We start from the raw sequence: 15,257 nt of genomic DNA, 5'->3' as shown, positions 1-15,257 counted from the left end.
TTATGCCAAAAGAAACCCATTTTGGTGTGGCACATTCTGGTAGTTTTGGATAGAACAATTAAGAACTGAGCAAAGGTTTTTTGTTTTGTTCTGTTTTTCTCAGGACGAATACCAACTACTGTACCATTTTTTCCTAACTTCCAGTTAAGCGTCTCTGAGCACCCAGGCCCAGCACTGGGACTCCTCTGGTTTTATAGGCATCAGGAAGTCCCGTTTGCCAAAAAGTAGAAACGACACAATGCCCATCGCCTGAGGAACGGACAAAATGTGGTCTACCCTAGGACGGAAATTGTGCCATCACAGAAGGGTGCGGAGCCCACACCGGCCACAGCACAGATGGACCTTGAAAACCTGATGCTCAGCGTAAGAAGCCAGACACAAAAGGCTGCATTATACGGTTCATAAGCAGGAAATGCCCAGAATAAATACATCCAGAGGGATAGAAAATAGATTCCTGTGTTTCCAGGGGCTGGTGGGGGTGGGGGGTGACGGCTAATGAGGTTTCTTCGGGCGATGACAAAAATGTTCTGGGATGAGTGGGGACGGTCCTGTACCCATGTGAATACACCAAAAGCCACTCAGTTGTACGGTTTAAAGAGGTGAATTTTATGCTATATGAGTTCTATCTCACATCTCTGAAAGAGACTAGGAGAAGAAAAGCATTGGTATTTTGTTTCGTAATACAAGAGATTTCTTTTCCAAGAAGATGAAAAAAATCTCCGCACTTTCTGCAGGCTTCTTCGGACTCCATCCCTCCCCCTACCCCCCTACGGAGCATCTCTGGTCTGCTCCCACCTCACCTGATCAGTGGCCTCTGTTTGCGGAGTAATGGGAGAGAGACGGGTACATTAGAAAAGGCTCCCTTCGTAAGAAGAGGGAGGAATCCCACAGCCCCTTGGATCAGAGCCCCCCGTGCACTCCCCAGACTCACTTTACCTAGCGACAGCCTTCTCCTCCTGGTGACCATACGGAAGCAAGAAGAAAACGGCATTTGTTTGCCAGTAATTTGTAGAAGCGAAGTCTGCAACAATGCCTTCCTTAGCAACTTCCGATTGGTTCTTCTCTAAGACCAATTATTCGCCAGTAATGGGACTATTCTTTTTTTTCTTAAATAAGATTTATTTACTTTGAGAGAGACAGAGAGCGGCAGAGAGAAGGAGGGAGAGATAATCCCAAGCAGGCTCCATGCTGTCAGTGCAGAGCCCAATACAGGGCTGAAACTCACAAACCATGAGATCCTGATCTGACCCCAAAAATCAAGAGCCAGACCCTTAACCAACTGAGCCAGCCAGGCACCCATGGGACTGTCCTTTTTTTTTTTTAGCCAATCTACCTAAGTACATTTAGAAATCTCACTTAAAACAGAGGGGCACCTGAGTGGCTCAGTCGGGTAAGGGTCTGACTCTCGGTTTCAGCTCCAGATCTCACGGTTCGTAGAGATCAAGCCCCACATCAGGCTCTGTGCTCACAATGTGGAGCCTCCTTGGGCTTCTCGCTCTCCCTCTCTCTTCCCACCCCCCACCCCCAGATAAACAAACATTAAAAAATACAAAGAAAGTTTAAAAACCAGGAAAGTTTAGTTTTTCACAAAACATGGCCAGGGCAATGCGTCTGCAGGAATGCCCAGAGGGGGGAAACCCAAAGGCAAAGAAAACAAGGGGCAGAAACCACATTCTGGGTTACCCTTCATGTTCACATGTAGGACCTCCATCTTTGAGATGAGATGAGATTTGTCCACAGACAAGACAAATGAAGGGGGGAAAATATTTGAGATAATGTCGACTTGGGGAGTGACCATATTAACACCTCGTTGTCTGGTCTGTGTTTGGCTTTAAGCCGTGTGACAGGTAAGGAGGTCCGGCGTCCACGCTCAGGCACCTCCCGTTCTAGGGAAAAGATGCTGCCCGGAGCCCTGTCTCAACCTTCCTGCCACCGCAGGTCACACTCGGCCCGCCCCCCAGCCTAGACTCACTTCACCAGGCCCAGGCGGCCGGCGACCCAGAAGGGATGGTGGGGTGACCAAACCCACCTGCGTGCCCAGACCAGCTGCCCGCCCTGCACTCACTGCCCAGACCAGGTTTGCGGCAAGCGCACTGCACAATCAGGGCCCTGCACCCGCAAGCGCCCCCACACTTGCCTGAATGCCCGGCTGTCTCCATCTTGACTCTTCCGAGGGCTTGATCCCAGAGCCCATTTACATTGTATGTGGGACCCTGCAAGTTATGTAGCTCGTGGTGCTTAGAACCACTAAACCTGGCTTCTCGGGCACATGCAACAGGTCGGAGTTTCCGGCCAGCCACGGAGCCCCTCCAAATGGGGAACCCCATCCCTGGCTCTAGAGTAAGTGTCCTCGACCACATCCTAACGGAGCCTTCAACACCTTGGCCACTCGAAGGGTTAGCATGCTCCTCCCAGAAGATCGGGTCTAGTTCACATAATGGTGGAATTATCAGGAACAAGAAGGGCCGATGCTGAAGGGCTGGGGCCATTCCCAGCATTCCACGCTAACACTTCCCGGGAAGCACGGGACCCAGCCTGGCCTCCTGGGGTCCCTGGAGCTGGCCCGTTCTGAGCAGGACAAGACTCGACAAACGCTTTTCTCAATGTCCGAGCAGCTCCCAGCACAAAGGCGGCGTTTGCAGGATGGCGCACCCAGCTTAGCCATAAGGAGGCCACCTGTGCCTCAGTGGCCCCATTGATCCACCCCACACCCCAGCCTCCAGCCGGCCGGCATAACTGGGAAGAGCCATTCCCAGCCACGCTCCTGCATCTGAAAGGTCCTTCCTTTCCTGAGAAGCCTCTTTTGGGGTTTCAGGGAGGAAGTGGAGACAGAGAGAGGAAACCACAAACCCTTATAACTCTAATAACAGTATCACCTCTTGGTCCGCAACCCCCCTCCACCTTGGACACCGCTGTGGGGGGCGGGGGGGAGCGGGGCCTCCACGGGCAATGTTTCATCTTGAAACCACCAGCGGCTCGGAAAGAGGTGGCCCCAGGGACTGAGACCAGCTGGCAAAGCCAGGTCATGGACCCACCGGGTCCCACTGGCCTGGCTGGGGGGCCGGGTGGGCCAGGGAGGAGCGGGGGTGCTGAGTCAGCCACACGCTCGCTTCTGCAGCACCTAAACCAGAAGGCCAGGGACGTAGACCACGGCTGAGTTTCGCTCTGCTGACGGAGGTTTCTCAGGAAGGAGCCTGGTGAGGCCAGGGCCCAGCCAGCTCATCTGTCCCTGGGAACAGAGAACCCCGATTAGGAAGGGAAAGTAGAGCTGTCAGCTTCTGTATTTCTGAACAGAACCTTACAGAAGGAGGCAAGGACCCGACACCGTGCTTCTGAGCAAAGAGTGAGGGGCTCTTTGGCTCCACAAGGGCTTAAATGTCGCCCGTTTCCTTTTCCTGCCTGGGCCCCAAACTCTGTCTCCACAACCTTTGCATCCTGAGGGCTCAATTTAAATCCCTCCTCTCTGCCATTCCGGACACCTACCCCTGTGCCGTGGCCGAGGAGGCTGGTGACAGACAGGGTCCTTGCTCCCCCAGACGGAGCCGCCAATTCCCTGCTCTCCGACACAGGCACGAGCTCTTTGCCCCTTTTCTAACTGCGTTGACCACCCTGGGAGCCAATTACGCCCCCTTAAGCCATCTGGGAACACTTAAGGGCCGGGCGACTGCAAGAAGGATTAGGCCACAGAGAAGAGGCATGTTTTTCCAATTAGCTATAAACCACCCATGTTGGAACTTGCGCAAAACCGGCCCCTCGCTTTCCCATTACCCAAGATGCCTTGTTTGTTCTGTCTCCGTTAATACGTTCTCGGGGCTACCAGGCGAATTTGGTCCTCAAGGCCGATGACCCGGGGAATCAACAGGATGTTCACAGAGAAACGCCCCTGCCACAAGTCATGTCCACGGGCCATGCGGGGAGGGAGCAGATGGAAATTCACTTCGACCTGCCGGACATTTCCTACCTCGGGCTCATTAACACACCCACGTGTGCAACTGTTTGTCCTGGAATTGGATATGCGTTTGACTACGCGCGTACATTTAACAGATTTTCCCCCCCACTGACATTTCTCTCCCATGCCAAGTCTGGTCCAGCCCTGCCAAACTGGGGAGCTAAAGGGCCCAAGGCGGTGAGCTCATTCTTGAAGAACCTTGTCACAAGCCAGCCAGGCGAAGACTGTGGGGAAAACAGGGAAAACGCCATTCTCACGCCTACAAAGACAAGGCAGGTCTTGCTAGAGTTCGGAAAGCTCGAGCAGTGGAGGGGGGTGGGGAGCATAGGGGGAGGCATCCTCACAGCCACAGCAGCTGTCAGATACAGTTCTTGCGCGCAGTGTGACAAAGTCACCCTCGACACAGGCTCATAGAAGCTGTGTGTCCCAGGTGCCACACGGCCTCACAGGGGTGGGGAGCCGGGATGTGAAACATGTTCTCTGGTTTGGAACCCACTTTATCCCTTACGTGCATGAGCGGGGGGGGGGGGGGGGGGGGGGGGGGGGGAGTCAGTCCCAAGCAGGGTCCACAGGGTCAGTGCAGAGCCCGACATGGGGCTGGAACTCAGGAAACCAAGCGATCATGACCTGAGCTGCTGAAACCAAGAGTCAGTCAGATGCTCAACCGACTGAGCCACCCAGGTGCCCCTCATACGTGCCCTTTAAGTTGCAGCCTAGAGGCACCTGGCTGGCTCATTCAAGCGTCTTAGTCTCTGGTCATGACCTCATGGGGTTCATTAGTTTGAGCCCCATGTCGGGCTCTGTGCTGACCGTGGGGAGCCTGCTTTAGATCCTCTGTCCCCCTCTCCTCTGCACCCCCCCCACCTGTTCTCTCTCAAAAATACCAAACCTTTAAAAAAATTAAAAGTCCTAGAGCCCTGGGACCCTAAGCGACTGGCCTCTGCCAACAACCTGCCTGAGCTTGAAAGCAGATTCTCCCCAGAGCCTCCCGCAAAGAGCTCGGCCAGCCACCACCTTGACCTCCGCCCGATGAGGTCTGCGACAAGAAAGCCCTCACCCCACCAGGCCGGCCAGGTGAGCTGCTGAGTCCATAGCAATTTCTTATGCGCCATCATGGTCCCTAAGCCACGGTCTCGGGTACCTGTCCCAGCTGTCACAGTGAGCAGAGACTTGGAGTCCCCCAGGGGGCTCCTGGGGGCCCTGCACCGCCCCACTGGGCTCACAGCAGATCTTTCCCAACACTGTTCCTTCTTCACGGGAGCCAGGCAAGAGCGGTGGGGGGAGGGCCGGCCTTGGAATTAGAAAATGCATCCACGGCCTCACCTGCCTTCTCACTGCCAACCACGGGGCAGGCCCCAGGACCTACACCTGGGCTGCCCCATACCTCCCGGAGACCCTGGCCACGCAGCCCTGCTTACATTCAAATTCCTCAAGAACTGAGAATTCATTGAGGTAAGATTGCCAGGAGAAATGCTGGACACCCCATTAAAAGTGAATGTCAGAGAAACGATGGGTAGTTTTTTAGTGTAACAAAATCCCAAATAGTGCATGAAACATACTTAAAGAGTATTATTTTATCGGACATTCAAATTAAACTGGGCAGCCTGTTTTTGGTTTTTTTTTTTTTGGAGGGGGGAAGGGAACAGTTTTAGAGCTATAGAAAAACTGTGACAGAAGTATAGAGTTCCCAGCTACCTCCCACCCAGATGCCCCGATTAGGAACATCGGAAGTTAGGAATTTTTTTTTTTTTTAAGATGACTCCACACCCAATGCATGACTTGAATTCATGACACTGAGATCAAGAGCTGAGCTGAGATCAAGAGCTGAATGCTCAGGGCACCTGGGTGGCTCCACCAGTTAAACTTACGACTATGGCTCAGGGCAAGATCTCAGGGCTCATGAGTTTGAGCCCTGCATCAGGATCTTTGCTGACAGCTCAGAGCCTGGAGCCCAGTCAGATTCTGTGTGTCTCTCTCTCTGCCCCTCCGCCACTCACACTCCACGTGTCTCTCTCAAGTAAACATTAAAAAAAGGTTTAAAAAAAAACAAACAGCTCTGAGCCTGCTTCAGGTTCTGTGTCTCTGTCTCTCTCTCTGCCCCTCTCCAGCTCACACTGTTTCTCTCTCAAAAATAAATAGACTTCGATAAAAAGGTTATTAACTAAAGTGCATGCTCCACTTGAACTTCCTTTTGTCCTATGTCTTCTCTCTGTTGCAAGCCCCCACCGTACCTTGAGCTGTCAGGTCTCCCGAGGCCCCCCGATTTCAAACACCACACGTGGCTGCGGTAGGGGCCAACACAGGGACAGGGCAATCCACTCGCCCTGGCTGTGACGGTTTCTCCCGTGTTCGTTTTTGGTGACCAGGACAATTCCGAGGAGTATTAGTCAAGGACTCTGTCGAACGGCCACCAAGTAGAACCCCCGTCTCAGTGGCCCAGCACCGAGGGTGGTCCGGGACGGCCAGGAGCGAGGGGTAGGGGGTCCACCAGGTTCCTCCATGGGAGCTTTCCCACCCTCTGATCCTCCTCCTCCTCCTCGGGAAAGCTGGGGGGTGAGTGGCCCCCTCGGTCCTGGTCCCTGGAGTTCTGAAGTTTTTTATTTGCCCTTCCTCTGGACTCCAGGGTGCGCGTCGGAGGAGACAGAGGGCTCAGCAGTCAACCTCCACCAGGGGCCTTGGGCCAGGAAGCCATAGGTCTGCGGTGGCTACACCGGGTGGGTTAGAAACCTTATTCAGAGGCCTTTCTAAATGCTTCTATTCGCCTAAGCCCGCCCACACAAGTTCTAATGAACCGTGTGGGCAGAGACAAGCTAAATGCAGCCCAGGTGGGGCTCACCATCAGCCCCCTGCCACGGTCCTGAGACCTCCGTGCAGGATGCCCAGGCCGGGTGCGGGGAGCTGCGGGAAGGTCTCTGCATCCGAATGGGGCACAGCCGGGCACCAGAAGACCCCAGGGCAGGGCCTGGGCCTGAGACTTTCCAAAACAAGAACTGCCTATTTGATGAAAACTCCTGGTTCTGCTTTTTCCTCCAGGGACACAGAGTTAGGTGAAAACAGAGCCTTCTGAGAAGCTCCTTCCCTCTTCATGTTTGCCCAGCGGGGAAGGAAGCCTAGTGGTCTGGTCTTTCACACGTGCTAGGGCCGGTTTCTCCTTTCGGTCCTCTTCTTCATCGTTCGGGCCCGGATCGCGTCTCTGGTCCCTGGGATCGGGGCAGAGCCAGAATGCATCCCCTCTGGGTTGCCACCCACTGCATTTGGGGGGATGGATTCAGATGAGCAGATTGAGAGGGGGAGGGCCCCAGGCCCGGGTGAATGCATCTCTGCATTTGGGCCAGATGCACACTTTCCGGGGACAGGGTGCCCACCCAGCAGGCAGAATGCTTCCCCGCGTGTCCGTGTCCCAACCCCTGAAACCTGTGAATGCTACCTTTGCAGACTTTGTAGCTGTGATTCGGTTAAGGGCCTTGTGCCGGGGTTATCCTGCGGAGCCTGATCTAATCACAGACGTTTCTTGAGCTGTAAGCAGAGGGGCAGCAGCGTGGGAGGTCACAGGTGTAAAGCATGAGAAGATAACCGTGCTTTTCAGCGAGCAGCCGCGAGTCGTGTCACGGTGTGTGTGTCCCCAGACCCTGGGAGCCAGCAGGTGCCCCGTAAGTGCTGAGCGATAGACCAATGAGGTGACCATTTTATTGAGCATCTGCTAAGATTGCTTGGATTCCAGTTAATGGTCCCCTGTGGACAAGCAGCTTGACCTCTCTGACCCCAAGGCATCCCTGGGACTCTGAGAAGTGCAGTCACTTGCCCAGGGTCACCCAGTGCATAGGCAGTAGGTCGAGGCTTCAAAAGCAGGACCATCGGAGCCCATCCAACACCGTCCCCCATCTCCCAACCCCAAGATGGCTCGGCCCTAATGAGCAAAACTCCCAGGGTGGACAGCCGTGGAGCATCTCACGGCCCCAGTCTGTTCCTTTGCTGCCTTCTGTGACTTTTCAATCCGGCCTCTGGCGGTCATCCATCTCTGACGGCGCAGGGCAGCAGTGTCCGTGGCCGGCCAGCAGGGGGAGCCAGCACCTAAGTGGAAGAGCAGCAGCTTCCAGAGTGGGTCCCAGGACCTTCTCTGGAAAGGGTGGTCTCTCAGTGAAGGCCCAGGCCACCTCCCCTACAGCAAGGGACATCAACCGGCCTGACACCTGTCTCTGCCACAGCCTGCTGGCCAGATGCGCTTGGGCTAAGGACTGCATCCTTTTTTGAGGGCAGGGAAGGAGATGAACGTCCCAGAGGCATTGGCATGATAAAATGAAGTAACAGGGGAAATGTTTTAGCACAGTCCCTGGCATGTAACTCTTGGTTGAATTTGCATTTTTTATCAAGAGATGCTTACTGATTCTCCTAGGACTATAATTTCAGACTCTTGCCCAAAATGCACACATTTTGGTGGGGCAGGCTGGGGGCAGGGGTGCTGGGCTGTCTTGTCTTTTCCTCCAGCCTTTTCTTTTTGTATCAGCTTGCCTCTGTTTGCACTTCAGAATGCACTCAAACATTCTAGCAAGCACCCTCAGGCTGGTTACAAATTACCCAGGTGCTTGATTCAAAGGGCGCCTTTAGTGAGGCATGGGGGAGGGGGGGGAAGGCGGCTTTCATTTGAAACCAGTGGTGTGCCAAGTGGAGAGGCCAGAGCACTGCTCCCTGTGGAGTACCTCAGCCTTCCCACGGGAAAACCAGCCATTTCCCCAACATTTACTGCCGGCCCGTGTGGGTTGTGCACGGGGCCCTGCACGGGGCGGGGAGAAGTGAGCCGTGATCACATCACTGGAGCCTCCTCTGATGGGTAGAGATACTAACAGATGATTTCAGAACGCTGTGTGTCTGAGACCCCCGCTGAGGAGGGGCATCTACCCCAGTTCCCAGGAATGTACCTCCAGGGGAGCATCCTGGGAGGGGAGACCTATCCACACTTCGGAGACTCACCTCCAAAGCCCAAGGTCAGACAGGAAAGGGCAGAACCAGGGCCAAGGCCCGAGTGTGGCTAAGTCACTCTCTCCGTTACCCTAAGCGGGCAGGGGCTCCAAACTGCCTGGTAAATGTAAGTCGCTGTGCTGGAAAGTGCATTTTTTTTCTCCTTACCAGCTGCCGGGTGAGTTTGGACATTGCCGTGAGGTTTAGCAACTCTGGCCCTAGCCCTTCGGTGGGCTGACCTGTCTCAGGGCCACGCAGTCCCGCCTGGGGGCCTGGGGATCCGAACGTGACCCCACGGTGTGCCTTCCCCGCTCCTTCTCTCTGCCAGCATTCCATCAGACACGGCACCCACAACACTGGACCATCTCACGGGGCTCACTGCTTTCCCTTCCTGCTTTACCTGATGCAGAATTTCACGGTCAAACTTCAGCTTTACAAGAATATACAGCAGAAATGACGAGGGAACTGAGCGATCCAAAACCAGCCAGATGAGGGTTGGTTTTTTTTTTTGTGTGTCGTTTTTTTGTTGTTGTTGTGTGTGTGTGTTTTTTTTTCTTCTTCTAATGTAAAGCAGTTCCAAGAAAAGTGAAGTCACGGCCTAGGGCGCTTATTTTCAGTTCTTAGAAAAGAGCCAATTTCAAAAGGGAAGCTGGGCGGCCCGGAGCACACAGCCTGCCCTTGTCTGGCTGGGAAGTGGCGGGGGAGGTGGGGGGGGGGGGGGGAACGGGTGCTTGCTGATAAACCAACTGTGATTTCACACCAGAAAACTAAAACCCCCAACTGAGATGCGTTTTCCTTTGGTGATGTCAAGGCGGAAACGCTAGCCCAAACAGAGCTATTAATGTTCTGGGGAACCGCAAGAGCCCGGCCACCACGCTGGGGAGGCACACTTCCAGCACCGCCAGCCTCTGGAAGCCACCGCAGTCTGCGGGGACGGTGGGAAAAACACCAGGCACCTCCTGGCACCGCCTCCCACACTCCTCACACAGGTCATTGCCCAGGCAACGCTATCAGGCCCATCGAGGCGTTTGTCAATAGGACATTATTTACCAAAAACTCAGGGGCGGCAACCCGGGCAGGAAATGGTGGGCAAGGTTCTCAGCAGGTGGGGTCCGTTTTCTAGCAGAAAAGGCAGACTTCAGGGAAGGGGCAGGCTTGGGGTGTGGACTTCGATGTCGTGTAGCCTAGCTAGGGAGCTACTGTGGGGACCCTGTAACAACTGTGAAATAACGTTTTAGGCTGGGAATCTGACCACAGAGATCCCAGGGCCTGTGTCAGGATTAAATGTCCATCCAATCAAAGAGGGTCCAGAGTGCTGGCCACCAGGGGCCCTAAGGAGACAGGGCTGCTAAACCCAACGGGGGTATTCCGGTTGGGATCCCGGAGCAGAAAAGAGACATTAGGGGGGAAGAAAAACAAAGGAAGGCTGAATAAAATACAGACTTTAGTTAGTAATAGCACCTCTGGGTGCCCGGGTGGCTCAGTCGGTTAAGCGTCTGACTTTGGCTCCTCGCAGTTCATGGGTTCAAGCCCCGCGTCGGGCTCTGTGCTGACAGCTTGGAGCCTGGAGCCTGCTTCGGGTTCTGTGTCTCCCTCTATACCCCTCCCCGATGCTCAATCTTTCTCTTTCTAAAAAATAAATAAACCTTTAAAAAAATTCTTTTTAAATAAAAGCATCTCAACATTGGTTCATTAGTCGTAACAAATATGCCACACTAATGTAGGATGTTAATTAGAAAGCAGACTGGCTGTGGACTATGGGAACTCTTGGCACTGTCTCTACAATTTTCCTGTAAACCTAAAATTATTTTTTTTATTTTTAACATTTATTTATTATTGAGAGACAGAGAGAGACAGAGCATGAGCATGAGGGGCAGAGATGGGGGAGACACAGAATCGGAAGCAGACCCCAGGCTTCGAGCTGTTAGCACAGAGCCCGACGCGGGGCTGAAATTCACAGACCACAAGATCATGGCCTGAGCAGAAGTCGGACACTTAACCAATTGAGCCACCCAGGCGCCCAAAATTATTCTTTAAAAAAAAAATTTTTTTTAAAAGACAGTTGGTGGATGTAAGTTAAGAACTCACAAATTCCTCCCAGAAATGATCATTTGGTGCCGGCTGTGTGCCAGGCGCATGTACAAGTGATTTATTTGTGTGCTTCTTCATTCGCTCCTCTTAGCAAGGCCAGGCAGGAGCTGGGTAAAATCTGCATGTCATAGACGAGGAAACTAAAGCAGAGATGTCACATAACTTGCTCACAGTCACACAGCAAGTGTAATGACACACGAACAGCTCACATTCGGGTCTATCTGCTGCAAAGTTCTTCAGAGAGCTCAGCAACATTGCCTGAAAAAAATCCCCAAACTCTGAACAGCACCTGCTTTGAAACAAGCTTCAAACAGTCCATCCCTGATCAGTGAGAAAAACAACGTGCACTTTCCAATTTGTCTTGTCTTTAGAAGTTTAAAAAAACAAACATAAAACATCAGGAAAAAACCCAAAGTTTAAAAACAAGGGAAATCCCAAATACGGACCCCACCGAACGCCGGCACGGATGTGGGATAATGAAGACTCTCGGACGCGGCAGATGGAAAGGCAAAGAGGTTCGGTCACTCCCCAACACAGGGCGGTAGACTGAAAATGTGTCCCCTCCGCGAAATTCGTGGGTTAAAACCTAACTCCCAGCATGAGGGTATTTGGAGGTGGGAGTCTTCGGGAGGTGACCGGGTACGAGAGTGGAGCCCTCGTGATGGTATCATGCCCTGATGAGAGAGGCCCAGGACGGCCATCTGGGCACGAGAAGCAGGCCCCCGAATCTGCTGGCACCGTGATCGTGGACTTCCCAGCTTCCAGAACAGTGCATAATAAATTTCCGTTGTTTTTAAGCCCCTGCCCACCCCCCCACCCCTAGTCGATGGCATTTTGTTATAGCAGCCCGATAGACAGGACCGAGGCAGTCTGGTGGTTTCCACCAGGCTAACGTGGGCTTACATAGGACCCCAGGCGCGCACCCCGTAGAACTGAAACCTCGTGAGCACACAATACATGCATGTGAATGTTCACAGCGGTGCCATTAATAACCAGCGAAAACTGGAACCACACAAATGTCTGTCAAGAAACAAACTCACAAACCAGGCTGTATACAAGGACGCATTACTTAACGATAAAAAGAAATGAGCAAGCAAGTTACAAAACCACACGGAGGGGCCTTGGATGCGTTTTGCTAAGGGAAAGAAGCCAGTCTGAAAATACTACCTACTGTAGGAGTCCAACTGACTGGAACTTTCTGGAGAAAGCAAACCATGGAGGCAGGAGAAAGATGAGTGTTTGCCAGGGGTTGAGGGAGAGGGAAGGGTCAAGGTGGAGCAGCGTTTTTTTCAGGGCAGTGAAAGATTCTACGCAATGCTATCATGGTAGACAGGATATTATGCCTTTGTAAGATGGGGAGAACTTGCATCACAAAGAGAGACCCCTAATACAATGATGGACTTTAATCAGAATATCAATGTGGGTCCATCAATTGTAACAAATGTGCCACACCAACGCAAGACGTTAATAATAGAACCTCAGTCTATTCCTCTATGAGAACTCTGTGCTTTCTGCCTTTCTTTTTTTTTTCTATAAATCTAAAGCTACTCTAAGAAACAGTCTCTTTTCTTTTTGGAGTAGGCTCCACGCCCACATTGGGGCTCGAAGTCAATGACCCCCAGATCAAGCATCACATGCTCTACTGACTGAGCCAGCCAGGAGCCCCCAAATCGTCCATTTTTTAAAAGACACAGCATATATAGGCCGCCTGGGGAGCTCAGCTGGTGGAGCGTCGGGCTTCGGCTCAGGTCATGATCTCACGGTTCGTGGCATCCAGCCCTGCGTGGGGCTCTGTGCTGACAGCTCAGAACCTGGAGCCTGTCTTCAGATTCTGTGTCTCTCTTTCGGACCCTCCCCTGCTCACGATGTTTGTCTCTCTCTCTCTCTCAAAAATAAATAAAACATTTAAAAAATACATTTAAAAAGATACAGCATGTAAAATAATTTATTAGTGGTAGGAGCTCTGTCACCCAACAAAACTCTACAGCGATGTAGGAATATCACCGACTCCCCTGATATTTCCGATCCCAGGCAAAAGAAGGCAGGGGTAGGTCACAGAGAGCAGAAACCCGCAGGGATTATGATCGCGAGAAAGTCACTGCTTCCAGAACACGTAAGAACTCTAAACATTATGATGCCGCACACCTTACACTTCTGCAGTGCCGGGTGCCAAGTATATCTCCATAAAACAGAACGGGAAACAAAAGAGCTTCTACACAAGAAGGTCGCTCTCTTACGGTGTTTCACCAAAAGTCACGACGCCGAAGTTCAGTGAACGCCTGAAAGTCATTCTCAATCTTGACGTGAGTTTCAACAAGAAACTTGCAAAGTGTCTCAACGTCTTCCGAGTGAGGAAGAGTGGGGGTGGGGCCGTCCGCATCTCCAGGACATGGACCTTCAACGGCTCAGACTCCAGAACCGTCTCTGGGAGGCTGTTGTGTCCCCGGCAGGGAAAACTGTCTGGCTTGCACACCGGATGTGGAAGTCGTCCAGGGGAGGAGAGGCGGGCCACGAGCTCACTCCCATTTCCGGAAGTCGGGTGCCTGGCCCACAACCACAACGAAATCACCGGAGTGACATTCAGATTCTGTGTCTTAAAAACAGGGTCCCGGCAGCAACGGAAAAAGTTATCCGCTCTCGTAAAACTTGGAAAACGCAACACGGGGTTTCTGCGTGCTTTAAAGGGAATGAACACACATCAACCAAAAGAAAAAAAAACACCCAAAAAATCCAAAACAGAGCACACATCTGCTTTTCATCTGCAAACGGTCGACAAAGCAAGGGGCGTGGGGGCCGAGTTAAGGGAGTGTCCCAGGATTTAGAAATCCTACCTCCGCAGTCCTTGGGCAACCAAAGCAAACTCTTCGAGAAGCTATTGAGAAATATACACGGAATGGTACACGTGAAATCCACACAGTATTGGAACCAATTAAATTGTTTCAGGATTTCTGTTGTTTTTGGCAACGGTTCCAGCGTCGTCTAAGGAACATTCCTGTGTAAATCTTCAACCTCTAGTTCCCACATGCTTTCGTGGACGGGGTTGTCGGAAAGATCTGTCATCTTCACAGCCTGAAGGCAGGGCTCCGGGCCGCATGCCTGAACCACTCCCATGACCATCACATACTTTCCTAGAAGAAGAAAAGCCCATGGTGATGTTCGCACTGATGCAAAAAACAAACACAAAACAGAGACCCGTCCTTCAGAGAGCTTCACTTTGTCAGAGCGGGAATTAGAGACAAGAAAAGGGGGAGGGGGGAGTAGATAGCAAAATGCCAAGACAGTCAGTGATCTATTTAATATACACACAGATGATATATAATATCTATTTATATATATTATATATATATAGGCAGACGGTAAGTTCAACATTCAACCTGGAGGGTGACTTCTGAATCTTCCTGGGTTAAAAATGTTAGAACAAAATCGCAGCAAGCTATCATCATGCAAAAACAATTATGACCCAGGAATGGAAGAGACTCACATCAGAGTAGGTCCCAAGGCAGGGGCAAGCGCCCCCTAAGCTTTTCTCTAACGTTTCCTGCCCAAACGCCACAGGGTATGCGGCTGGTGTCCGTGCACAGGACCAGTCAGTCCTCTCTGCAGGCAGCGCAAAGTAAATCCAAGTGCCACCCCCGACAGCGCAAAGTAAATCCAAGTGCCTCTGGATGCCAGAGGAGCTGAGCTGGCCCGCAGCGCCCTGCCACGCCGCCCTGTGGTCCCAGCTGCCCGGGACCGATCCCCGCCACCAGCCGGGCGCACATCCTAGCAAATCAACGCGACGAGACGGTGGGCTGCCGTCAGGAGGACCTAAGGACAACATCTTAACCACGACTCCCTTCCCATTCCCTTGGGGAAGTGGCTCTCCTTGAAAGCACAACTTGGCCAGTCTTAACCGCACAAAATTCAATTGTGTAAAAAAACCCCAAACACAACAGGAAGGGCAGGCTCTCTGCGGCCCCCACAGCATGTCCCTGTGAGTCTGCACGCAGACCCCAGGGCTCTGGCTGAGGGAAGCCTGGCAGGCTGATGCTCCCCCTCTCCATTTCTGCCCCTTGCATGAGGGGTTTAGGTTTCTCGGAACCCACCTCCAGATTCCACCAGAGCGAGCGATGGGACACGGGCCAGCTCTAAAACCACACTTTGCCAAATACCCTCTGAATAATTCCAATGTGCTGGAAGACACAGAATGCTCAGAAAGAGATGACTGATGACCCAAGGAAAAGAACACGCCCAAGGAGATCCCAACCAGGGGAGGTTAACA

General features: G+C 52.5%; 1 protein-coding gene and 1 long non-coding RNA gene across 2 annotated transcripts in view; one reads left to right on the top strand and one right to left on the bottom strand.

Annotated features, from left to right (window-relative positions):
- LOC115297499 overlaps positions 1–413 on the top strand; it is a 5,419-nt gene extending 5,006 nt beyond the window's left edge. The window contains exon 3 of the long non-coding RNA XR_003911445.1: positions 145–413. This is a non-coding gene — a long non-coding RNA (uncharacterized LOC115297499). The remainder of the gene's footprint in view (positions 1–144) is intronic.
- A 12,510-nt stretch (positions 414–12,923) lies between these two features.
- RMI2 (RecQ mediated genome instability 2) overlaps positions 12,924–15,257 on the bottom strand; it is a 4,212-nt gene continuing 1,878 nt past the window's right edge. Inside the window, exon 2 of the mRNA XM_029948180.1 lies at positions 12,924–14,124. Coding sequence (XP_029804040.1) covers positions 13,976–14,124 — 149 coding nt within the window. The 3' untranslated portion in view covers positions 12,924–13,975. The remainder of the gene's footprint in view (positions 14,125–15,257) is intronic.

Source organism: Suricata suricatta, chromosome 8, assembly GCF_006229205.1.
Source record: "Suricata suricatta isolate VVHF042 chromosome 8, meerkat_22Aug2017_6uvM2_HiC, whole genome shotgun sequence".
NCBI classification, from domain to species: domain Eukaryota; kingdom Metazoa; phylum Chordata; class Mammalia; order Carnivora; family Herpestidae; genus Suricata; species Suricata suricatta.
The sequence above is the reverse complement of the archived record's forward strand: the minus strand, read 5'-3'. Positions and strand labels throughout refer to the sequence as shown.